The 26,643-nt window shown below is 40.5% G+C and overlaps 1 protein-coding gene across 1 annotated transcript in view; it reads left to right on the forward strand.

Annotated features, from left to right (window-relative positions):
* Positions 1-6,580: 6,580 nt before the first annotated feature.
* Positions 6,581-26,643, forward strand: part of DNAH8 (dynein axonemal heavy chain 8) — a 335,116-nt gene continuing 315,053 nt past the window's right edge. Inside the window, exons 1-3 of the mRNA XM_069564262.1 lie at positions 6,581-7,096; positions 25,091-25,591; positions 25,701-25,835. Coding sequence (XP_069420363.1) covers positions 25,136-25,591; positions 25,701-25,835 — 591 coding nt within the window. The 5' untranslated portion in view covers positions 6,581-7,096; positions 25,091-25,135. The remainder of the gene's footprint in view (positions 7,097-25,090; positions 25,592-25,700; positions 25,836-26,643) is intronic.

The following is a 26,643-nucleotide window of genomic DNA, read 5'->3' on the forward strand; positions in this document are numbered from 1 at the left end:
AAGTTATGACCAACCTAGATATCATATTCAAAAGCAGAGACATTACTTTGCCAACAAAGGTCCGTCTAGTTAAGGCTATGGTTTTTCCAGTGGTCATGTATGGATGTGAGAGTTGGGACTGTGAAGAAAGCTGAGCGCCGAAGAATTGATGCTTTTGAACTGTGGTGTTGGAGAAGACTCTTGAGAGTCCCTTGGACTGCAAGGAGATCCAACCAGTCCATTCTAAAGGAGATCAGTCCTGGGTGTTCTTTGGAAGGAATGATGCTAAAGCTGAAACTCCAGTACTTTGGCCACCCCATGAGAAGAGTTGACTCATTGGAAAAGACCCTGGTGCTGGGAGGGATTGGGGGCAGGAGGAGAAGGGGACAAAAGAGGATGAGATGGCTGGATGGCATCACTGACTTGATGGACGTGAGTTTGAGTGAACTCCGGGAGTTGGTGATGGACAGGAAGGCCTGGCATGCTGCAATTCATGGGGTTGCAAAGAGTCGGACATGACTGAGTGACTGAACTGTACTGATGGCAGTTCTATTTCCAGTTTTTTAAGGAACCTCCACACTGTTCTCCGTAGTGGCTGTACTAGTTTGCATTCCCATTAACGGTGTAAGAGGGTTCCCTTTTCTCCACATCCACTCGAGCATTTACTGTTTGTAGACTTTTTGATGGCAGCCATTATGACCAGCGTGAGATGGTACCTCACTGTGGTTTTGATTTGCATTTCTCTGATAATGAGTGATGTTGAGCATCTTTTCACGTGTTTGTTATCCATCTGTATGTCTTCTTTGGAGAAATGTCTGTTTAGTTTTTTGGCCCATTTTTTGATTGGTTTGTTTGTTTCTGGTATTGAAGCTGCATGAGCTGCTTGTATATTTTGGAGATTAGTTCTTTGTCAGTTGCTTCATTTGCTATTATTTCTCCTATCCTGAAGGCTGTCTTTTCACCTTGCTTATAGTTTCCTTCATTGTGCAAAAGCTTTTAAGTTTAATTAGGTCTCATTTGTTTATTTTTGGTTTTATTGAATTCTCATATTAACAGTTTTTAAACACTGAAAATAGATTTCTAATTAAATGATAGATTTTCATTGAAATTAGACCAAGGAACAATTTAACATAAATTGGGTGCTACAAAACTAGACAGCCTATTAAAAAGCAGAGACATTACTTCACTGACAAAGATCTGTCTAGTCAAAGCTATGGTTTTTCCAGTAGTCATGTATGGATGTGAGAGTTGAACCATAAAGAAAGCTGAGCACCAAAGAATTGATGCTTTTGACTGAGGTGTTAGAGAAGACTCTTGAGAGTCCCTTGGCCTGAAAAACGATCCAAACAGCCCATCCTAAAGGAAATCAGTCTTGAATGTTCATTGGAAGGACTGATGCTGAAGCTGAAACTCTAATACTTTGGCCACCTGATGCAAAGAGCTGACTCATTGGAAAAGAGTGGGAAAGACTGAAGGCAGGAGGAGAAGGGGATGATAGAGGATGAGATGGTTGGATGGCATCACCGACTCAATGGACATGAGTTTGAGCAAGCTCCAGGAGTTGGTGATGGACAGGGAAGCCTGGCATGCTGCAGTCCATGGGGTCGCAGAGTCGTACATGATTGAGTGACTGAAATGAACGAGTATATTTAGTAGAGGACAGGACCTTCTTGAGGGAATCAGTGAAGTTTTCCCTGAGAGGTAGCATTTCGACTGAGGTATGTAAGATTAGGGGCTTTCCTGGTGGCTCAGTAGTAAAGAATCTATCTGCCAACCAGGAGACGCAGGTTCTATCCCTGGGTCAGGAATATTCCCTGGAGGAGGAAATGGCAATCCCCTCCGGTATTCTTACCTGGGAAATCCCATGGACAGAGGAGCCTGGTGGGCTACAGTCCATGGGGGTTGCAAAAGGATCAGACACAACTTAGCAGCTAAAAACAACAAGAAGTTAAAGACAGTGTGTCCTACTAAGTATATATCCAGAAGATTATCGTGCTTACCCTCTAAGTATAAGATCCAAGATTTGAATAGAAAAAAAGATTGATGAAACCTAAATGTCCAACTGTGAGAAAATAAATTGTGTTATTTTCATACAGTGGAATGATATACATAAGTGAAGATGTCTGAGGAACGTACTCTAACACTGATAAATCTCACAAACAGAAGTTAAATAATTAAAAGTTGCAAAGGAATGCACATGACCAATACAATTTTTGCCAAGTTTTAAACTCTGTGTGAATATAATGAGGCTTCCCTGGTGGCCCAGATGATAAAAAATTCTGCCTGCAATGCAGGAGACCTGGGTTTGATCCTTGAGTCAGAAAGCTCCCCTGGAGGAGGGCATGGCAACCCTCTGCAGTAGCCTGACAGGTTACAGTGCCTAGGGTCACAAAGAGTCGGACATAACTGAAGAGACTGAGCATGCACACAAGGATATGATGTATTCAGTTCAGTCGCTCAGTTGTGTCTGACTCTTTGTGACCCTATGGACTGCAGCGTGCCAAGCTTCCCTGTCCGTCACCATCTCCTGGAGCTTGCTCAAACTCATGTCCATCGAGTCGGTGATGCCATCCAACCATCTCATCCTCTGATGTCCCCTTATCCTCCTGCCTTCAATCTTTCCCACCATCAGGGTCTTTTCCAATGAGTCAGCTCTTTGCATCAGATGGCCAAAGTATTAGAGTTTCAACTTCAGCATCAGTCCTTCCAATGAACATTCAGGACTGACTTCCTTTAGGATGGACTGATTTGATCTCCTTGCAGTCTAAGGGACTCTCAAGAATGTTCTCTAATACCACAGTTCAAAAGCATCAATTCTTTGGCCCTCAGTTTTCTTTATGGTCCAACTTTCACATCCACATATGACTGCTGGAAAAAACTCTCACATCCATACAAGACTACTGGACATATTTTAGGGGGACATAATTCAACCCACTTCAAGGCACATATAGCTGTTTTGTTGTTTTTGTTAGTAAAATTAAGATTAGGAAATTTACTTAGAGTATATTTAAAATAACTTTATGGTAGAGTTAATTGTCCTTAATGAACATTGTTTTACTTGTTCCCTAAGTTCCAATTGTCATTCTCTTTTTTCGTCTTTTTATTAAATAAAATGGACAACTAAACAGAATATAGGTGTGCTGTTTCAGCCATAAACCAATAATCCTGGAAGAAATCCTGGAAGAATGAACTGTGGATAATTACTTGAGATATATATGTTCAAGATATTTTACTTGAATGACTACCTAAATTATTACTTGATAATAAGAACAAGTGGCTGTGTTAGGACAATTATTAACAACAAATATTGATAAGCTGTGTACTTTAATTGCATGCTCCTTCCAACATCTAGACATTTCTTGATGTTTTTCTTTCCGTCAATAGTATCATCCCCTGGAGGAGGATGATGAGGCGTGAAAGGAAACATCATGGACTTAGGATTTTTTTGAACAGGAAGGGAACTCATCTCCCACATTTCATTTTATAAACGAGGACACCCAGGACTATAGCAATTTCACAATGAGACTTTCAGAAGTAATTAGTTGAGTAATTGGGTAACACAGTCCCAGGCCTAAAATTCAGGTCCTCTAATTTCCAGTTCAGTAATTTTTTTCTTTACTACATATGCTAACACTAATAACTGGCATTGATTAAGCCATTACTGTGTACTACTGTGCTAAGTGTTTTTGTATACATTCCCTCCTTGTATTTGCAGGAACATTAAATTCTCAGGGTCTTGGGCAGTCTAACCATTCAACGTTTTATATGTACTACACGGTGTTTTCTTTCTATTAAGTCTCAAGAAAACTATGCCCGTACCTCAGGCATCCTCAGGAATGTTATTATTTGGTAGTTTTCCGTGAACCTAGTTTTCTGCTAGAATTAATGAAACTTTTGCATGGACTGCAATACTAACAAACCTAATGCTACAATCTACATCTTTGGAACAAAAACTCTGTCCATGTTTAGTTTTATTTCTTTAGAATATATTTTCAAAAGAGGAATTTGTAGTTTAAGGCATATAGATATATTTAAGGCTCTTTAAAGAATATGATATTCTGTAACTTATTTCTGACTACATCAAATATAGCTATACCTCTGACTGGGAAGATGGCAAGGATTAAATCTGCCATAACTCTATGGGTGTCAAAAATAGATGATGAAGTAAGGATGGATCAGAGAGAGACCCTTTATTATGGCCCAACAAATGGCAGAAGCATCACACAGAAGGCCAGTGCTGGGCAACAGTATGGGCCCAGATGCAGGTGAGGTTGGAGATAGATCGGCCCCTGGGCTGGACAGCTGGTGTTTGCCAAGTGGAGTAAAATTGAAGCTCTGTTCTCACCTAGACACTCCAAGGACAAAGTTAGTTTATTCTGCTGGAATAAAGAGAGAAGACAACCACAACTGAGGTCAAGAAAAACGTCCCAGTTTTCACATGTGTAGAAAGACTCCTTGGGAGTCAAAAAGGGAGAAGATGCCACTCCATAATATGTGTGGACATGCACCCACAGGCCTCTGCAGTAGAATTTATATTAACAAAAGCTGTGCAGGCATCTTGGGGAGGATCACAGGACAGATGAGGTGTGAAAAAAGAAACAGGATAATTGGCCAAAGATAAAGACCTGGACGAATTGTCCTACATAAGTGATTTAAATCACCTCCTAACTGCTCCTCCTCACTAGAGAGGACACCCATATTCTTTCTTTCTGGGTGTATATTTATGCCTAACTTCTGACTTCTATACTCCTCAGTCAAGATGCCCACACTTCTCTCCAGGTGTTTATTTCTGTCTTGTTTCTGTCTCAAATAAATAAACTGTTTCTCTGTGTGCTCTCCCACATGTTATGCTGTGTCTCTTAATAATAAACTTTTTCCTGTTTTTACAGATTTTACCTCCTTAAAACATTCTTGCTTTCAATGCAGGTAAGAGCCAGGGGTACTTTGTCTCTAGCCTCTAGGCCCTGGTGGACTAGTGGCGAGGATTCCTGGTTTTCACCCTGGCTACCCAGGTCCACTTCTTGGGCAGAGAACTAAGATCTCTCTTCGGGATTGCTTACTGCATTCTCTCTGAGATCGCAGGCAGTGGATTGTGAGACAGCTAAGACTCCAGGGCTAAACACTTAGCATCTTCTGTGGCAAGCAGTAAACAAGCTAGTACCCCTCCCCAGGGAAGTGAGCAGTTGCTCCTCACTCATACCATGGTTGCTGCATGGGTTGCTTAATTGCCTACACACTAGCTAAAGAAACAGTTCAGAGTCAAAGGACAGTTAGGTCTTGCCAGTTTAGCTCTCTCAGCAAGGTGGGCAAGGGCCCTGTGGGCCCATGTGGACTGCCTCATACTGTATGATGACCGAAGTATTCTTTTCCTTTCTTTCTTTTTTTTTGTGTGTGTGTGTGTGCTAATTGTAAGTGAATTTATTGAAAATTCAATATGCAACTATTCAATAAAATACTGCTGCTGCTGCTGCTGCTAAGTCCCTTCAGTCTTGTCCGATTCTGTGCTACCCCAGAGATGGCGCCCCCGTCCCTGGGATTCTCCAGGCAAGAACACTGGAGTGGGTTGCCATTTCCTTCTCCAGTGCATGAAAGTGAAAAGTGAAAGTGAAGTCGCTCAGTGTGTCTGACTCTTAGCGACCCCATGGACTGCAGCCTACCAGCCTCCTCCGTCCATGGGATTTTCCAGGCAAGAGTGCTGGAGTGGGGTGCCATCACCTCCGCAATAAAATACTAGACAATTAAAATTATATTCTTAAGGACTGGCGTATGTTAGTTGCTCAGCTGTGTCCGACTCTTTGCAACCCGGACTGTAGCCCGCCAGGCTCCTCTGTCCATGGGATTCTCCAGGCAAGAATACTGGAGTGAGTTGCCATTCTCTTCTCCAGGGAATCTTCCCAACCCAGGGATTGAACCCTGGTCTCCTAAATTGCAGGCAGATTCTTTACCATCTGAGCTACCAGGCAAGCCCTAAGGACTGCTAAAGGACTGTTAAAATACATGAAAATCCTTGAAAGTCAAAAAATTTAGAGATAAAAAGCAGGACCCAAAACTATATGGAGAACACGATCTCACAAAAATATTTTCACATAAGTAGATGAAAATAAAACTAGAAATAAATATGCCAGTCTGTTAAAACTCACGATCTCTGGGTACGAAAATTCTAGTAACTTTTATAACTCTTTTATATTTCCCCTGCAGTATTTCTTCATTTGCATAGACCATGGCTTATTTAATTTTACTTGTTTCGTTTAACAGATCTTCCAGCCCTCATTTTAGTTCCATCTGCTCTACATTCAAAGATTGACTTGAACACCTAATTAAAATGGATACCCATCACGCCACTTCACCTGGAAAAGCAGAAATGAACCAGAAAAGGCGACGGGGCGGGGGACCGGGGGGTGGGAGGGGCGTGGTAAACTTGTCCGTTTTTTGGTCTTTCTACTCTCTGTATTACCAGTCATAGGTGTTTGAGCAAACAAATTCAAAAGAAAACATTTAATGGTCTCTAGTGAGACACGGAGTAACTTAAGAAAACGTTAAATGTCACAGAAAAACTTTCTGTCAATCCCCTCAAAGCCCTTGGAATCCTCCCCAATATTCCACACCCTTCAAACATTCCATCTCTAGGCAGCTGCTCTCCGTGGCTGGAGAGCCCTAAACAAGGCTTTAAGTTGCCGGGCTCGCTCGGTGAGTGTCCGCCGCAGCCTGTGGGCTCGCGGGGGTGAGGTGGGGAAGCCCTTCTCCCTGCGCCCGCCGCCCCGACGACCCCCCGCGCCCCGCGTGGAGCCGCGCCCGGCAGAACCGCGCGCGGGCGCCGGGGAGCGAGCAGGCCTCGGGATCCCAACGGCCGAGCCTCGGTGGCCGCGGAGGCCGAGCTGGAGCAGCTCCTGGCGCAGCTGAGCTGAGCGGCGCGGCGCCCTCAGGGACGCGCGGAGACCCGGTTCCCCGCCCGGCGGAGGCCCGGCCGACTCGCCTCGCTCTGCGTCCACCTCCCAGCCTCCCCGGTTCCCACCCCGCTACGGCCCCCAGCTGAGCCCCATGCCCTGGCCGATCCCAGTATCTTCCGCTGGACGTCTGAGAGATTCCACAGCCCACTCCCGCTTTTAAGAATTCAAAAGTAAGACCAACAAAATGTCTATCCCTTCAGGCTTTGCTTCTGCTCCCGTCTCCTCCCCACTCCTCTGCACCACGAAAATCTCACCACTAAATTTGACACTTTCCCCAAGCAAGCTGAGCCTTTCCTGCTTTCTTGCTAGAATACTCCCCCTTTCCCGTCCTTTGGGGTTTCCCTGGGGGCTCAGCTGGTAAAGAATCCGCCCGCAATGCAGGAGACCTCGGTGAGATTCCTGGGTAGGGAAGATCCTGGAGAAGGGATGGGCTACCCACTCCAGTATTCTTGGGCTTCCTGGTGGCCACCCGCAATGCGGGAGAGCTGGGTTTGGTCCCTGGGCTGGGAAGATCCCCTGGAGCAGGCTATCCACTCCAGTATTCTTGCATGGAGAATTCCACGGACAGAGGAGCCTGGCGGGCTACAGCGCATGGGGTTACAAAGAGTCCGACACGACTGAGAGCCTTTCACTTTCTTCCGCCCTTTACTGACGGCTCTAGAGACCCAAGTCAAAGTCATCTCTGTCAGGTTTTTTCCAGAAGTTTCTTTCCCTGCTAGTCTGTGTCAGTTCTCTTGTTCATTCACCTTTTCCTGGCGTACTGACCACCCTGTGCGTTTTTAGCAGTCTGTCATCTCCCCCACACCTCTTCCGTTGTGGACTTTTCTTTAGAGGGGCGTCTCGGTTGTGTATGTAGCCATAGGGACCAAGCGCGCAGAGACCCTTAGTAATGGGGAAGGGATAGGGTTACAGAGATGCGCACAAGAGAAAGGGGTGTGGTTGAAATGGCAGCTTGCTCCTGGAAATAACCAGGGATGCCTTTGTGGAGGTTCAGTGAACCTCCAGAATTGAACTTAAAGAGAAGGGGTAGTGGAAATTTCGAATGAGTGCGTGTGGCATCAAGTTGTCTGGGGAGGAGGACAAGGAAGGACGAGCAGGAGAAGATGAAAAGGTGTTTATCCTCTTACAGCCAGTAAAGCTGCCCTTTCACTGCAGAATGAGTCGCACTAAATCCTAAAATTTAGAAGGAAATTTAGGTTCCAAATTTTAAGTCTTAAGGTATATAGGAGGAAAATTATTTGTGTTATAGTATATGATACAGACTCATAGAACACAAGTAAAATATACACATGATAATAATTTTCAAAAATCCATTAAGTTATCAAATTCAAAAGCACAACTCTTCCTCTACTTCTTTCATCCAGCCTTTCTCACTCAAGATAATGGTTCATAGTTCACTGTGTCTTTCCCAGAAAGTTTTAATGTATTTTTATCAAATCTAAACTACTACTGATTATAATTATATGCAACTACATAAATGGAAATTCCATACTCCATACTTTATGTAAAAACATAAAGGGAAAAAAATATGAGGAAAGGAAAAAAGGTTGCCAATTAAACCTTCTTAAAGTGAGCATCTTAGAATAGATGTAATGTTATGCATATGCATACATATGCTTCAAAAATTTATTTTTTCCATGTAATGAATTTGAAATGTTTCTATATATATATATATATAGCTTTACCTCTATTTTATTGCTAATGTCAAATTAAAACTTTATTGAATAGAGTATTACAGTACAATCAATGGGTCCTTTTATTAAGGAACATTTTGCTTGTTTCCAAGAAGTGTGTTTGTTTTCTTGCTTCTTTTTACTTTTGCAAACATGTTGTATACATACAAAGATATGAATATGTATATATAGTAAGCTAACATATTTACTAAAATTTTTTTTCTATTTCAACTATGTAATCTATTAAAATTTTTGCTGCAGTTTTTAGGAATTCTATATAAAATAGTTGTGTGCATTTTCTAAGTTACAATGAAATAACTGCAGCAGTCTTTGGAAATGGTAAAGCTGATATTTTTTATTTAGAGTTCATTACACACCATATATGATTTGACATTTGGAAACCACATAGAAAAAGCAACTCAAATGATTTCATTAGAGTAAGAATTCTACAGCTTCCCTAAGCAGAATCTCCCCAAAATGGCAGTGGTAATTTATTTATTTATTTTGAGTGTCTCAGATATACGATTTTCTTTAAAAATGTAAACTATAACAAATTATTTAGAATTTACTTCTTTCTCAGTCATAATAGAGATTAATTCCTGGTTATCATTTTCCTGATTGTCAATGTGTATAAACTAGTGGCCAGAAACACTATGTTCACAAAATAAGAGTTTATCCTGTCCTTAACTTGAAATATATATGCCAGCACTCAATTCATAGAGAACAAATTGAACTCTTTACATAAAACATGTATTCTGAGAGGAGTATTCTAATAAGTTTCAGAATTTAAATGCTATTTTTCCCTTCCCTAAACAGCTTCACATAAACCCCAAGAAAACTGAGGTAAGGAGACACATATAGAGGTGGAAATGTTATATTTAAATGTTTACCTGAATTGAGGCTACAGACTATGTTTATTAGATCACCATAGGATCAGAGTAACTCATGGCGACTTCTTTCAGTGTGTTTTATGATAAGCTGGGGGAATTCTTAATTAGGAGGTTTTCAAGTATGACCTAGGAGTGCTAGAAAAAAAGCTCTGAGTAGAACTGAGCCTGTTCTGTAAAATGTTGACATTAGGAATCGGTGCTTGTATAAAAACTGCATTTTATTATTTATGTAACTGATTCTGAGTCCTTGCAATTTGTGGTCTTTTGGGAGAATAAATACAATATGGCATTATTCTAAGCATTTTTCCCCAACTAAATTCACCCCCTCTGACCTCTTCATACTTTTTCATGGCTTTACCTTTTTACTTCTTTTTTTTTTGGTAGCTTCTTTTTTAAAAAAATTTAAATTTTATTATTAATTGGAGGATAATTACAGTATTGTGATGCTTTCTGCCATACATCAACATGAATTTATGTCTTTAATGGACAGGGAGGCCTGGCGTGCTGCGATTCATGGGGTCACAAAGAGTCACGACTGAGTGAACTGAACTGAAACTTAAAAAAATATTTTTATTATTAAAGTATAATTGCTTTACAATGTTGTGATAGTTTCTGCTGTTCAACAAAGTGAATCAGCTATATGTGTACATATGTCCCCTTTCTCTTGAGCCTTCTTCCCCCAGACCCCCTGTCCCAGCCCTCTAGGTTTTCATCATTCTACTTCTTTCTCTAGATTTTTTTCTTTTTGCTTCTAACTAAATCCTTTCCTTCAAGGCCAACTTATGTCCAAATCCTGCACGACATCGTTTTTGTCTGTTTTTTCCACCATCATTTTTTTCCTTTTCTAATTTCCTTTTCCAGTAGAATGTCACAAATTTACACTGTTGTTGATTTGCAGACTACTTTATCTCCCCAATAAGATTGTGAATTTTGGAGGACAAGGGTCTTGTCTTGTTTTCTGTCCCAGAGTGAATATCATAGCCCTGGACATGGCTTAGTTACTCATACCACTTTGAATGGCAGGTGCAGCTGTGTCACAGAAAAGGAGAGAGAAGATTTGGGGTGTTTTTTGTTGTTTTCTTTGCACACTATTTGTCTTCCTCTCAGCTTTCTTTCCTTTTTATTTGTTTTGAGTTTTCCTTCTCTAAGCCTATTGATTTAGCCTAACCCTTAGTTATAGATATTGTTTAACCTAACTGGTGGCGTTCAGGCTAACTTGAGCGTTTTGGGTGTTTAATATCCTTTCATTGAAAGATTACAAATAGGTGAGCAAGGAGGCAAAGCTGGTGCCTGCAGATGATGTAGTTCCTCAATACTTATACTGGTTCTTCTAGCTTTGTCTAGTATTTTTACCTTTCTCTAGTATCTAGTATCAGAATGCTTCCCCCCCCGCCCCGCCCCTTGTAGGTTTGAGGAGGATTTTTACAAACTAAGACCTCTTGATAAACTGTCAACAAAAATTGGTCGTTTTCTTCAGTTCAGTTCAGTTCAGTCGCTCAGTTGTGTCCAACTCTGCAACCCCATGAATCGCAGCACGCCAGGCTTCCCTGTCCATCACCAACTCCCGGAGTTCACTCAGACTCACGTCCATTGAGTCAGTGATGCCATCCAGCCATCTCATCCTCTGTCATCCTCTTTTCCTCCTGCCCCCAATCCCTCCCAGCATCAGTCTTTTCCAATGAGTCAACTCTTCTTTAATTTCATGGCTGCAGTCACTACCTGCAGTGATTTTGGAGCCCAAAAAGATAAAGTCTGACATTGTTTCCACTGTTTCCCCATCTATTTCCCATGAAGTGAAGGGACCAGATGCCATGATCTTCGTTTTCTGAATGTTGAGCTTTAAGCCAACTTTTTCACTCTCCTCTTTCACTTTCATCAAGAGGCTTTTTAGTTCCTCTTCACTTTCTGCCATAAGGGTGGTGTCATCTGCATATCCGAGGTTATTGATATTTCTCCTGGCAGTCTTGGTTCCAGCTTGTACTTCTTCCAGCCCAGCGTTTCTCATGATGTACTCTGCACAGAAGTTAAATAAGCAGGGTGACAATATGCAGCCTTGACGTACTCCTTTTGCTATTTGGAACCAGTCTGTTGTTCCATATCCAGTTCTAACTGTTGCTTCCTGACCTGCATACAGGTTTCTCAAGAGGCAGGTTAGGTGGTTTGGTATTCCCATCTCTTTCAGAATTTTCCACAGTTTCTTGTGATCCACACAGTCAAAGGCTTTGGCATAGTCAATAAAGCAGAAATAGATGTTTGTTCTGGAACTCTCTTGCTTTTTCAATGATCCAGCGGATGCTGGCAATTTGATCTCTGGTTCCTCTGCCTTTTCTTAAATCAGCTTGAACATCTGGAAGTTCACGGTTCATGTATTGCTGAAGCCTGGCTTGGAGAATTTTGAGCATTACTTTCCTAGCATGTGAGATGAGTGATGTGGTCATTTTCTTAGTGCAGTGCTTATCCTGTTTACTGTTCTTTTTAAAATATTAATAACATTTTAAAATTGAGATATACTTCATGTAAGATAAAGTTCACTAGGTTAAAATGTAGTCTTCAGTAGTTTTTATTATATTCACTGATTTGTGCTGCCATAGCCACTATATAATTCCAGAACATTCCTATCACCCATTAAAAAAAACTCATGCTTGTTAGCAGCTGGTTTCAATTCTTTCCCTCACCTCCTGGCAACCACTTAACTTAGTCTCTATGGGTTTGCCTTTTCTGGATATTCTTTTATATTTATATTTTATGTAAATAGACTCAAACAAAATGTGGCCTTTTGTGTCTGGCTTCTTTCACTTAGTGTGATGCTTTCAAGGTTCATCTACATTGCAGAATATAAAGTCCTTTCTTTCTTTCTTTCCTGAATAATATTTTAGTATATTACTGTACCCCATTTTGTTTATCCATTCATCATCTGATCAAACATTTGGACTGTTTTAACTTTTTGACTATTATGAATAATGCTGCTGTGAACATTTGTGTACAGTGTTTTGTGTGCACATATGTTATTCTCTTGGGTAGAATTACTAGTAGAATTCCACCGAGGAGTGGAGTTACTGGGTCATATGGTAATTCTATATTTGGATTTTGAAGAACTGCCAAACTGTTTTTTCCATGGAGGTTATACTGTTTTAAACTCCCATCATTTATTTATTTTTACTTTTAACCTTTGCCTATTATGAGGTCTTTATTTTTTTCTTTTTAATTTATTTTTTTATTGAAGGATAATTGCTTTACAGAGTTTTGTTGTTTTCTGTCAGACCTCAACATGAATCAGCCATAGGTATACATATATCCCCTCCCTTTTGAACCTCCCTCCCATCCCCCTCCCCATCCCACCCCTCTAGGTTGATACAGAGCCCCTGTTTGAGTTTCCTGAGCCATAAAGCAAATTCCTGTTGGCTGTGTATTTGACACATGGTAATGAAAGTTTCCATGTTACTCTTTCCATACATCTCACCCTCTCCTCCCCTCTCCCCATGTCCATAAGTCTATTATCTATGTCTGTTTCTCCACTGCTGCCCTGTAAATAAGTTCTTCAGTGCCATTTTCTAGATTCTGTATATGTGTGTTAGAATACACTATTTATCTCTTTCTGACTCACTTCACTCTGTATAATAGGTTCTAGGTTCATCCACCTCATTAGAACTGACTCAAATGCATTCCTTTCTATGGCTGAGTAATACTTCATTGTGTGTATGCACCACAACTTCCTTATCCATTCATCTGTCGATGGACATCTAGGTTGCTTCCATGTTCTAGCTCCTGTAAATAGTGCTGCAATGAACACTGGGATACATGTGTCTTTTTCAATTTCAGTTTCCTCAGGGTATATGCCTAGGAGTGGGATTGCTGGATTATATGGTGGTTTTATTCCTAGTTTTTTTTTTTTAAGGAATCTCCATACTGTCTTCCATAGTGGCTGTATCAATTTACATTCCCACCAACAGTGCAAGAGTGTTCCCTTTTCTCCACACCCATTCCAGCATTTATTGTTTGTAAACTTTCTGATGAGGGCCATTCTGATCCATGTGAGATGATACCTCGTTTTAGTTTTGACTTGCATTTCTCTAATAATGAGCGATGTTGAACATCTTTTCATATGTTTGTTAGCCATCTGTATGTCTTCTTTGGATAAATGTCTGTTTAGGTCTTTTTCCCACTTTTTGATTGGGTTGTTTGTTTTTCTGGCATTGAGTTGTGTGAGCTACTTGTATATTTTGAAAATTAATCCTTTGTCAGTTGTTTCATTTGCTAGTATTTTCTCTATTCTGAGGGTTGTCTTTTCACCTCACTTATAGTTTCCTTTGCGGTGCAAAAGCTTTTAAGTTTAATGAGGTCCCACTTGTTTACTTTTTCTTATTTCTGTTGCTCCAGGAGGTGCATCATAGAGGATCTTGCTTTGATTTATGTCTTCAAGTGTTCTGCTATGTTTTCCTCTAAGAGTTTTATAGTTTCTGGTCTTACATTTAGGTATTTAGTCCATTTTGAGTTTATCTTTGTGTATGGTGTCAGGAAGTGTTTTAATTTCATTCTTTTACATGTAACTGTCCAGTTTTCCCAACATCATTTATTGAAGAGGCTGTCTTTGTGCCATTGTATATTCTTGCCTCCTTTGTAAAAAAAATAAGGTACCTATAGGTGCATGGGTTTATTTCTGGGCTTTCTATCTTGTTCCACTGGTGTGTATTTCTGTTTTTGTGCCAGTACCATACTGTCTTGATGACTGTAGCTTTGTAGTATAATCTGAAGTCAGGAAGGTTGATTCCTCCAGCTCCATTCTTCTTCCTCAAGACTGCTTTGGCTATTTGAGATCTTTTGTGTTTCCATATGAATTGTGAAATTTTTTGTTCTAGTTCTGTGAAAAATGTCATTGGTAATTTGATAGGGATGACATTGAATCTGTAGACTGTATTTGGTAGTATAGTCATTTTCACAATATTGATTCTTCCTACCCAGGAACATGGAATATCTCTCCATCTGTTTATGTCATCTTTGATTGCTTTCATCAGTGTCTTATAATTTTCTGTGTACAGAAGAGTTTTAATCATAAATGGGTGCTGAATTTTGTCAAAGGCTTTTTCTGCATTTATTGAGGTGATCATATGGTTTTTATTGGTATGGTGTATCACAGTTGATTGATTTGCATATATTGAAGAATCCTTGCTCCCTGGAATAAACTCAGCTTGATCATGGTGTATGAGCTTTCTGATGTGTTGCTGAACTCGGTTTGCTAAGATTTTGTTGAGGACTTTTTCATCTATGTTCATCAGTGATATTGGCCTGTAGTTTTCTTTTTTGTGTGTTGTCTTTGTCTGGTTTTGGTATCAGTGATGGTGGCCTCATAGAATAAGATTGGAAGTGTTCCTTCCTCTGCAATTTTTTGAAAGAGTTTTAGCAGGATAAGCATTAGCTCTTCTCTAAATGTTTGTTAGAATTCTCCTGTGAAGCCATCTGGTCCTGGGCTTTTGTTTTTTTGGCAGATTTTTGATAACAACTTCAATTTCAGTGCTTCAGTGGTTGTTCATAATTTCTATTTCTTCCTGGTTCAGTCTTGGAAGATTCAACTTATTTAAGAATCTATCCGTTTCTTCCAGGGTATCCATTTTATTGCCTTAGGTTGTCCATAATAGTCTCTTATAATCCTTTGTATTTCTGCATTGTCTGTTGTAACCTCTCCTTTTTCATTCCTAATTTTGTTGATTTGATTCTTCTCTCTTTTGTTCTTGATGAGTCTGGCTAAAGGTTTATCAGTTTTATCTTCTCAAACAACTAGCTTTTAGCTTTATTAATCTTTACTATTTTTTCTTTCATTTCTTTTTCACTTATTTCTGCTCAGATCTTTATGATTTATTTCCTTCTACTAATTTTGGGTTTTTTTGGTTCTTCTTTTTCCATTTGTTTTAGGTGTAAAGTTAGGTTGTCTATTTGATGTTTTTCTTGTTTCTTGAGTTAGGATTGTATTGCTGTAAACTTCCCTCTTAGAACTGCTTTTGCTGCATCTCATAGGTTTTGAGTTGTCATGTTTTCATTGTCATTTGTTTCTAGAAATTCTTTGATTTTCCTTCTGATTTCTTCAGTAACCTGTTGGTTATTTAGAAATATGTTGTTTAATCTCCATGTGTTTGTGTTTCTTACAGTTTTTTTCTTGTAATTGATATCTAGTCTCATAGTGTTGTGGTCAGAGTAGATGCTGATATGATTTCAGTTTTCTTAAATTTACTGAGGTTTGATTTGTGACCCAGGATGTGGTCTATCCTGGAGAATGTTCCGTGTGCACTTGAGAAGAAGTTGTATTCTTCTGTGTTTGGATGGAATGTTCTGAAGATATCAGTGAGATCCATCTCATCCAATGTATCATTTAAAACTTGTGTTTCCTTATTAATTTTCTGTTTTGATGATCTGTCCATTGGTGTGAGCAGGGTGTTAAAGTCTCCTACTATTATTGTGTTACTGTCAGTTTCTCCTTTTATGTCTTATGTATTGAGGTGCTTCTGTGTTGGGAGCATAGATATTTACAATTGTTATGTCTTCCTCTTGGATTGATCCCTTGATCATTATGTAGTGTCCTTCCTTATCTCTTGTGATCTTCTTTATTTTAACGTCTGTTTTGTCTGATATGAGGATTGCTACTCCAGCTTTCTTTTGCTTCCTATTTGCATGGAATATATTTTCCATCTTCTCACTTTCAGTCTATATGTGCCTTTAGGTCTGAAGTGGGTTTCTTTTAGACAGCATATATATGGGTCTTGTTTTTGTAACCATTCAGCCAGTCTGTGTCTTTTGGTTACAGGATTTCATCCATTTACATTTAAAGTAATTATTGATATGTATGTTCCTATTGCCATTTTCTTAATTGCTTGGGGTTGATTTTGCAGATCTTTTTTCTTCTCTTGTATTTCTTGACTATATAAATCCCTTTAACATTTGTTGTAAAGCGGATTTGGTGGTTCTGAATTCTCTTAACTTTTGCTTGTCTGAAGAGCTTTCTATTTCTCCATCAATTTTGAATGAGATCCTTGCTGGGTAATCTTGGTTGTAGATTTTCCCCTTTTAGTACTTTAAATATACCCTGCCATTTCCTTCTGCTTGCAGAGTTTCTGCTGAAAGATCAGCTCTTAAGCATATGGGGTTTCCCTTGTATGTTACTTGTTGCTTCTGCCTTGCTGCTTTTAATATTCTTTCTTTGTGTTTAGTCTTTGTTAGTTTGAGTAGTATGTGTCTTGGCATGTTTCTCCTTGGGTTTATCCTGTATGGGAGTCTTTGTGCCTCTTGGACTTGATAGACTATTTCCTTTTTCATGTTGAGGAAATTTTCAACTATAATCTCTTCAAAAATTTTCTCAAACCCTTTCTTTTTCTCTTCTTTTTCTGGGACCCCTATAATTCAAATGTTGGTGCATTTAGTATTGTCCCAGAGGTCTCTGAGACTATCCTCATTTCTTTTATTTCTTTTCATTTTATCTTGCTCTTTGGAAGTTATTTGCACCATTTTGTCTTCCAGCTCACTGATTCATTCTTCTTCAGATATTCTGCTATTGATTCCTTCTAGAATATTTTTAATTTCAGTAATTGTGTTGTTTGTCTCTGTATGTTTATTCTTTAATTCTTCTAGGTTTTTGTTAATTGATTCTTGCATTTTCTTTATTTTGTTTTCAAGGTTTTTGATCATCTTTACTATCATAATTTTGAATTCTTTTTCAGGTAGTTTGCCTATTTCCTCTTCATTTATTTGGACTTCTCTGTTTCTAGTTTGTTCCTTCTTTTGTGTAGTATTTCTCTGCCTTTTCATTATATATATTTTTTGAGGTCCCCTTTTCCCAGGCTTCAAGGTTGAGTTATTTCTTCCTTTTGGTCTCTGCCCTCCTAAGGTTGGTCCAGTGGTTTGTGTAAGCTTATAGAGTGAGATTTGTGCTGAGATTTTGTTTGTTTGTTTTTCCTCTGATGGGCAAGGCTGAGTGAGGTGGTAATCCTGTCTGCTGATGACTGGGTTTGTACTTTTGTTTTGTTTCTTGTTTAGATGAGGTGCCCTGCACAGGGTGCTACTATTGGTTGGGTGATGCCTGGTGTTGTATTCAAGGGGTTTCCTCTGTGTGAGTTCCCACTATTTGATACTCCCTAGGGTTAGTTCTCCGGTGGTCTAGGGTCTTGGAGTCAGTGCTTCCACTCCAAAGACTTGGGGCTTGATCTCTGGTCAGGAGTGAAGATTCCACAAGTAGTTTGTTACGGCATTAAGTGAGATTAAAACAAATATCCAAAAACGAGAAACCAAAGATGAACCCCAGACAAATGACAGTTACAAAATCAAGCAGATAATAATTAAAATAATGGGATATACAGATACACACCCATGAGCAAAGTCAAAACAGTCCAACACAAATGAAGTACAATAGCCTGACCCAGCAAACAAAGGAAATCAAAAATTATATTTCCCAGTTAAGAAAAAAACTAACTAAAGCACAAAGTAGAAAACAAAACTAAAGCAAGGTGCCAAGTGGGGAATAAAGCATTGAAAACAAAACTAACAAATATGTTGAGAGGAAAAGAAAGGAAAGAAAGAAAGAAAGAAAGAAAGAAAGAAAGAATAGATATGCAAAGTTAAATAGGAGGTAGATGAAGAAGGTTTATGTACATTGAATATTAACTCCAAGGGGAAAAGAACAGTAGGAAAGGCAAACAAAGGAATAAATGTAGAAAAAATATAATAGGTTTAAAAAAATTAAAAGAATTATAAAAAAGAGAAGAGAAAAAAGCAGAAGAAAGAAAAAGAGGAAAAAACTCCATAGAACTGCAAAAGCCCAACGTAGATGCAGAGGTTTATAACAACAATAAAAAGTGTGACTGAATATACACATATACATATACACCCATAAGCAAAATCAAAACAGTCCAACGAAAATAAAGCACAATAGAGCCAGCAAACAAAGGGAACCAAAATTATATCTACCAGAACAAACCTAACTACAGCACAAACTGGACAGCAAAACTAAAGGCAGGTGCCAACTGGAGAATAAAACAATGAAAATAAAACTAACAAATATGTTGAGAGGAAAGGAAAGAAAGAAAAGATACATAAAGTTAAATAGAGGTAGATGAAGGTTTATATACATGAAAGATTAACTGAAAGGGGAAGAGAACAGTAGGAAAAGCAAAGGAATAAATGTAGAAAAAATAATAATAGGTTAAAAAAAATTTTTTTTTTAAAAAGGGGAGGAAGGGAAAAAAGAAAAGGGAAATTCCCTAGAATTGCCAAAGCCCAACCATAGAGGCAGGGGTTTATGACAACAATAAAAAATGTGACTGAGAATAAAAGGAAAAAAAGCTCAAAAGTTTAATTAGACTTCATAGTGCCAATAAAACTGACAACTACAACAGAGGGGGAAATAAAGAAAAAATCCCAAAGAATCTACAGAACAAGTGAAAACATAAGAATAATAAATGTTTTTCTTGAGTCACTGCTGTCAGAGTCGTTTCCCTTGCTGGTAGTCACAGTCCACCTTACCTCCCTAGATGCCCTCCAGCACTGTGCTGATCTATGGACCTGCTGTAGGGGCAGCTCAGATTCTAATCTGGTTCTACTCCTGTGTGTTCTTGCCTCCAGTGTCTACAGCTATCAACTAGTGCATTTTCTTTTGTGGGAGCACTCCATGACCTTTTCTGTATTCCATAGACACAGAATCTGCCTAGTTGATTGTGTGGATTTAATCTGCAGCTTGTACAGCAGGTGGGAAGGTTTTTGGGTCTTCTTCGTTAGCCACACTGCCCCTGGGTTTCAATTGTGGTTTTATTTCCACCTCTGCATGTGGGTCATCCACTGGGGTTTGCTCCTGAGGCTGCCCTGGAGGACTTGGGTTTGCCCCTGTGAGGGCCAGGTGTGGAGGTAGTGCAGCTGCTTGGGTCACAGGGGTTCTGGCCGCACCAGGTACTCAGGGGAGTTGGTGGCTAGGGCAGCAGGAAATACAGTGCTCTAGAAGGGCGTGGCAACCAGCATTGGCCAATAGGCTCCCTTGTTCTTGCCTGGAGAACCCCCGTCCCTGCCAGAGAAGCCTGGCAGACCACAGTCTACAGGATCGCAAAGAGTCAGACAGGACTGAAGCAACTCTGCACGCATAGACGCAAGACTTTTTTTGCCCATGGCAGCTCTGCCCCAGTGAGAGTTGAGCGTGAAGGTGGCACAGCTGCTTGGCTTGTGGGGACCCTGGCGGCGCCAAGTGTGCAGGGACATGGACTGCCTCTGCTGCAGGAGTTCTGGCCCCATCAGAGTCTTTTTTCAAGCCTCATGTAGCTGGTGATCAGAAGGCCTCTTTGGCCACTCTTTCTCTGTAGCTCTGCCCTTTCCGGCACTTAGCAAGCTCCCTTGCCTGGGGTCCTCTGTTGTTCCATGTGTCAGGCACATAGAGGGGCCCCCCTGGCTGGGGTCCTACTCTGTAGATTGGCCCATCAGGCACTTAAAGGGGCACCCTGGGTGGGGTCCGGGTCTGTAGTTCAGTGTGTCAGGCATTTGATAGGCCAGCCTCTCTATGCTGTTCAGCTGCCAGTGCTGACTTGTAGAGGGAGAGAGGCTATGGCGATGGCTCCACCTGCTGCGTGACTCAGCAGTATCGCCTTGCTTCCTTGGCTGCCTGGCTTTCCTCCACAGTCATTTCCCACCACAGTCTCCTCCCTCACATCCCATCGATCTCCCTCTCCACCATCAACGGCAGCCCTCACCCTGGGATTGCTCCACAATCCCTGAACTCCAGCTCCCAGCTGCTGCCCCTTACAGGGGATCTGCGTCCCTGTCTGGGGTATGTAAGATTGAGGCAAGGACTGTCTGATTCTCATTCCATTTAGGCTGCCACAGATCACCTGTTTCAGTCTCATCCTTAAATGTTTCTCCTCTGACTCAGACAATTGTCCCAGTGTGGGGGTGGAACCCCTGATTCAGTTCCTCCACCCTTTGTGGGAAGGTCCAGTCCTACTAACACTCCTGGTTTTCTCCCTAGTTCCTTCATCCTACCAAGTTTTGCATGGGTCTATATGTTCTTTTGGAGAAGGCAATGGCAGCCCACTCCAGTACTCTTGTCTGGACAATCCCATGGACGGAGGAGCCTGGTGGGCTGCAGTCCATGGGGTTGCTAAGAGTCAGACACAGCTGAGCAACATCACTTTCACTTTTCACTTTCATGCATTGGAGAAGGAAATGGCAACCCACTCCAGTGTTCTTGGCTGGAGAATACCAGGGATGGTGGAGCCTGGTGAGCTGCCGTCTATGGGGTCGCACAGAGTCGGACATGACTGAAGGGACTTAGCAGCTTAGCAGCACATGTTCTTTTCCGCTGGTCAGGTACTCCTGTCCACTCTCAGCTGGTGTTCTGCGTGCACTTCTGTGTCTGAAGGTGTATTCCTGATGTATCTGAGGAGAGAGATGTCCTCCATGTCCACCTAGTCCTCCGCCATCTTGTTCTCTCTGGTCATTTTCTTTTTAAAAGAAGTGAAATCTATCATCTTAGCAGAAAGTAAGTGTTGAAAGCCTGAAATAAATTGAGTTTACTAGTGTTAGAAAAAATGTTCAAAATATGTATGACTGTGCTATGTATTGGGCTTCCTAGCTGGTGCTAGTGGTAAAGAACTCACCTGCCAATGCAGGAGATCCAAGAGACTTGGGTTTGAACTGTGGGTCAAGAAGATCCCCTGGAGGAGTGCATAGCAACCCACTGGCAACCCACTCCAATATTCTTGCCAGAGAATCCCATGGACAGAGGAGCCTGGCAGGCTATGGTCCATAGGGTCGCAAATAGTAGGACACGACTGAAGCTCCTTAGCATGCATGCATACATGGTATAGATCTACATATGTGTATGTAGACACATACACACACACACACACACACACACACAACACTCTATGTTAACCAAAATTTGAGAAACAGAGACCTGATGGAAATTAAAAGGTGTTTATTTGGGGTTTGTTAGGACTGCAGCCTGAGAGACACAGATTCAAAAAGCACTTGAATTGTATTATGCAGGACTCCAAAATGAAGGAGGCTTAAAAAGGCAAAAATCACAAGTTTACAGTTAAATTACATGAATGGTTTATCAAGAATAATAGTTGAAACTGGCAAGAAGTAAGGGTGCTTTAAGGATTTGTTGGGATCTGAAATGGTTGCATAGTTAAGTACAAGGGGAAACCTTGAGACTATAAGGTTGCAGCTGCCAGCAGCTGCTGTTTTGAAAATGGTTCGTGGTGTCCTTCACTTTGATACAATTCAGATAAAATTCAAGTTCTCAGTGGTTTGGGGATGTGTCTGAGACCAGGTCCTCAATGTCAGCCCAACTCCATTTTTTATGTCTAGACGATGATTATTATAATGTCAATTTTCATCAAATATATATATTGAGTATTAAATATATTAAGTGTATTAAAATTCATATTATTTACATTCTCTCTCCATATATATTTATCAACCACAGTTCTATGTCTCAGCAAGCACAGAAACTGGGATTTACTTGCTGGCAATTAATATTACCTCCCCAGTCTTCTCTGGGCTTCCCTGGTGGCTCAGTGGTAAAGAATCTGCGTGCCAAGCAGGAAACTCAAGTTCAATCCCTGGGTCAAGAAGATGCCCTGGAGAAGGGAATGGCACCCCACTCCAGTATTCTTGCCTGGAGAATCCCATGGACAGAGGAGTGCGAGTTATAGTCACAAAAGAGTCTGACATGACTTAGCGGCTCAACGACTACAGCAACTTCAGTCTTCTGCTTGGAACTCATATGTATCCTACCAAGACTTGTCTTAAATGACAGCTCATTTTTAGGGATTTTCCTCCTGCACTTTCTCTTTTGACACTATAGATTTTTGTGCACACTTTGGCTGGTTCTAGTGAAATTATAAGTGTTGATGTGTTTACTTCCCTCATTAGAAAGATCATTCTTGGCTGTGTAATTGGATAAGACCTGTAACTTCTCTGGATCTTAGTTTCATTATCAGTAAAAAGGGAAAATTAAGCTAGATGATTTCTAACACTTATTTTCTAGTTCTAAAATTATGTGTCATGAATCTTAACTATCTGGAATCTTTAAGTAACAAAATTTTCTGAAAATTTAATCTGTGCCAACACTTAAGAAATAGTAGTAATTTTTAGATGGGAACCTTATTAAGATTTGTTGAATCCTTCCTTGATTTTTTAAGCAAAATATATTTCAATTTTAGCCTTTCTTTCATGGCTTACATAATGGTATCTCTATACTGGCTCAAATTACTGTATGTCTCTAGAAAGAGCCTTGATTGCCTATAGAGATGCTCTCCAGCCCCACTGAACTCAATCAGTACACATACTTTACCATTTATTGAAATTAAATTTTGCTTTGGTTTCAGAAACTCGACAACAATACCTGTTGATACCCTTTGAAAGAAGGCATGATTCTCTTACCAAGTAAAATGAATTATTTTGTAGAATTCAAAAGCAAAAATTTATTCAGAGTGACAGGTAGTTGATATGACTTCACTAGTATGTATCATCATGCTTGATCTTGACATATTATAGATAGCACAACTTTCTCCTATAGGCCAGTTTCAAGTGTAAGATTGTAATGCACACACAACCCCTGGGTATTGTATATCTTTGTTGTGTCCAATAGTAATTCACAGACATCTAAGTAGTCACTGCCTAAGCAAATTTCCTCTAGTGTGAAGAAGCTAGACCTTAGATTGTGTGTGTGTGTGTGTGTGTGTGTGTGTGTATGTTAGTCACTCAGTTGTGTCAGACTCTTTGCGACCCCATGGTCTGTAGCCTGCCAGGCTCCTCTCTGCATAAGATTTCCCAGGTAGGAATATTGGAGTAGGTTGCCATTCCCTTCTTCAGGGGATCTTCCTAACCCAGAGATGGATCCCTGATTTCCTGCATTGCAAGCAGATTCTTTACCGTCTGGGCCACCAGGGAAGCCCAGACCTTAGACTGTGGCCAAAAATCAAAGACAAAAAACAGGATCCATAAGAGAGGAGAGAGAGAGATGAGAAAAAAAATTAAGCAAAAACTTCAGGCAGTTTGAGTTCTTATTTGTACATCTTGGATGTTGGTGGGTCAACAGGTTGCCTGGCAGCTGAAAGGTCAGTGTGGATCTTTCTGTTCTGGAATAGACCAAAGTAGTATATCAAAGAAAATTTCAGCTGTTTATGGGTGCTTTGGAAAACCTGGAGAGGGCAGATGTTGGGTGCAGATTATAGGTAATCTCTGTGTCTGATGAGGGGCTGCTGGTGTCCCTTCATATGAAGCACCATCTCACTTAGGCCAGGTCTGCACCAGTGACTTCAGAATTTCTCACTAGAAAGCTTCTTTATCTTCTTTTGAAGTAGCTGCTTTGTAATCTGTTTTTTTTTTTTGCTCTTTAATTATTCACTCTTATTCTGTGAGAGTTAGAATCTTAGCCTTATTCCGAATGCCTGTTTATTTTGATGGAGATTTGATTATTGTCCTAAATTTGATTTTTTTCCCTCCTCTTGCTGGGAGAAATATCAATAACCTCAGATATGCAGATGACACCACCCTTATAGTAGAAAGTGAAGAGGAACTAAAAAGCCTCTTGATGAAAGTGAAAAAGGAGAGTGAAAAAGTTGGCTTAAAGCTCAACATTCAGAAAACAAAGATCATGGCATCTGGTCCCATCACTTCATGGCAAATAGATGGGGAAACAGTGGAAACAGTGTCAGACTTTATCTTTTTGGGCTCCAAAATCAGGGCAGATGGTGACTGCAGCCATGAAATTAAAAGACACTTACTCCTTGGAAGAAAAGTTATGACCAACCTAGATAGTATATTCAAAGCAGAGACATTACTTTGCCAACAAAGGTCTGTCTAGTCAAGGCTATGGTTTTTTCAGTAGTCACGTATGGATGTGAGACTTGGACCGTGAAGAAAGCTGAGCGCCAAAGAATTGATGCTTTTGAACTGTGGTGTTGGAGAAGACTCTTGAGAGTCCCTTGGACTGCAAGGAGATCCAACCAGTCCATTCTAAAGGAGATCAGCCCTGGGTATTCTTTGGAAGGAATGATGCTAAAGCTGAAACTCCAGTACTTTGGCCACCTCATGGGAAGAGTTGACTCATTGGAAAAGACTCTGATGCTGGGAGGGACTGGGGGCAGGAGGAAAAGGGGACGACAGAGGATGAGATGGCTGGATGGCATCACCGACTCAATGGAAGTGAGTTTGAGTGAACTCCGGGAGTTGGTGATGGACAGGGAGGCCTGGCGTGCCTGTGATTCATGCGGTTGCAAAGAATCGGACACGACTGAGCGACTGAACTGAACTGAACTAGATTCCACTGGGAATGGGGTATGTACCCTAGGGTCATATCATGATCAGGAGAAGCACTTACACAGTTTGAAAAAGCCCCTAGACAGATGTGTGTGTATACGTGTGTGTGTGTGTGTGTGTGTGTGTGTGTGTATGCTGTCTCACTTAAAAAAATTCTCTCCCTAGCCCCATAAACTTAGTTTCTTTAGATAATGCAGTAGGGAGAAATACATAATTTTGTTCACCTGTCTAGCTTCAAGGGTAGTAACAAATTAACATATCGCGCTCAACTTTTTGAATAGTTTTAAAAGGAAACCTTTTATCATCCTAGGTTTTGAAGTTTTAAAGTGCTCTGCTGGTGGAAGGACTGGATAACATGAGCGCTGAGGAAGGCGACCCCCCACCCCCTCCGGAAGAAGATGCCCCTCCCTCGTCCGGAGAACCAGCGCCTCCTGGTTCAGAAGAGGTTGCTCCTCCAGATCCAGGAGATGAGGCTCCGCCCCCTGCAGAAGAAGAGACTCCTCCTCCTCCTTCCAGCGAGGAGGCCCCAACCCTTCGAGAAGCGGTGTCTGAGGGAGATACAGGCTCTCTTTCCGAGAAAGGCCCTACTTCCTCTTTAAGTGATTATTTGAATCTCTTTCCTTCTGATGAAAGGATAGTTATGCCAGATGATGATGAGTTGGAACCAGGCAGGGTGCGACCCAGGCCTGCACCGCGAATGGCCCAGTCAATGCTTTCTGATGTGCTCTCTCAGTCTTCCCGGAGATCATCCAAATATCGCCGAAGTATGAGTGGCATTCCAAATCTACAGGAAACATTAAAAGAGAGACAGGTTTTGCTTATGTTTTTCATATGTGTCAGTTTTATCTCAAATGAAACGTTTTGGTGATTTTTCTTAATAATTGCATTTTTAATTTTTACCTGTGGTTTTCATTCTTTAGGCAAGATATAGAGATGCAAGAGAAAACCGAAAAATGAAAATTGACCCTTCCTACAAATATATATTTGAAGTTCTGTCAGAAAAGCTTGGCCTGGACATAGTAACTGTTGAAGAATTAATTTTGGATTGCCCGTCTGTAAGTCTGAGTCTTCTCATTCTCTTTTAGCTGCTTTTAGAGGAGTGATTGATTTAAGAAACATGGATCATTGTGAACAACAAAACATTTAGAAAGAGGTGGTTGGAATTTACCTGATTAGAGAGGAAGCTTTATTTTATGTAATTATAGCCAACTGGATGATATTTCTAGTTTGGCCTACCGGTGTGGAGGAAGGAAGGAAGGAAAAGAGTTGGCAACTAGAATTGAGCTAAGATTCTAATTCAGAATGGCTTCAGAAGTTAAGAAGAACAGTAAAGCACAGGTAGAGTGATATTTTAAAAGTACAGCTTATATAACCTACAAGTGAAAATTATTTGGATAGAAAAACAAACTGCAAAAATAGAGCCAGGGCTCAGTGACTGTTGCATGAATATACTGGAAAACAGTGAGGTGGTTCCCATGTATCTCTGCATGCCAGGGACACCCTACTGCCTACTTTTCTGGCATAATTATTAACAGTTCCTCTTTTCACTCCAAAAACGGTCCCAATTTTGGATGATGAATTTACTATATATGGTCACCCTAATTATAGTAATATATGATAAACTGTGACTTTCATAGCAGTTCCCAGAAGCAGTGTTATAGCTTCCTTATAGCTCAGGTTCTAAATTAATTTTCTTTTAAAACAATTTGATACTTTTTGTTGTAAATTCCTTATCGACATTGATTCTCTTTTAAAAATATTTATTTTTATTTATTTTTGGCTGCTTTGGGTCTTTGTTGCTTTGTACAGGCTTTCTCTAGTTGTGGTGAGTGAGGGCTACACATTGTGGTCTGCGGGCTTCTT

The sequence above is a fragment of the Ovis canadensis genome, chromosome 20 (assembly GCF_042477335.2).
Source record: "Ovis canadensis isolate MfBH-ARS-UI-01 breed Bighorn chromosome 20, ARS-UI_OviCan_v2, whole genome shotgun sequence".
NCBI lineage: Eukaryota > Metazoa > Chordata > Mammalia > Artiodactyla > Bovidae > Ovis > Ovis canadensis.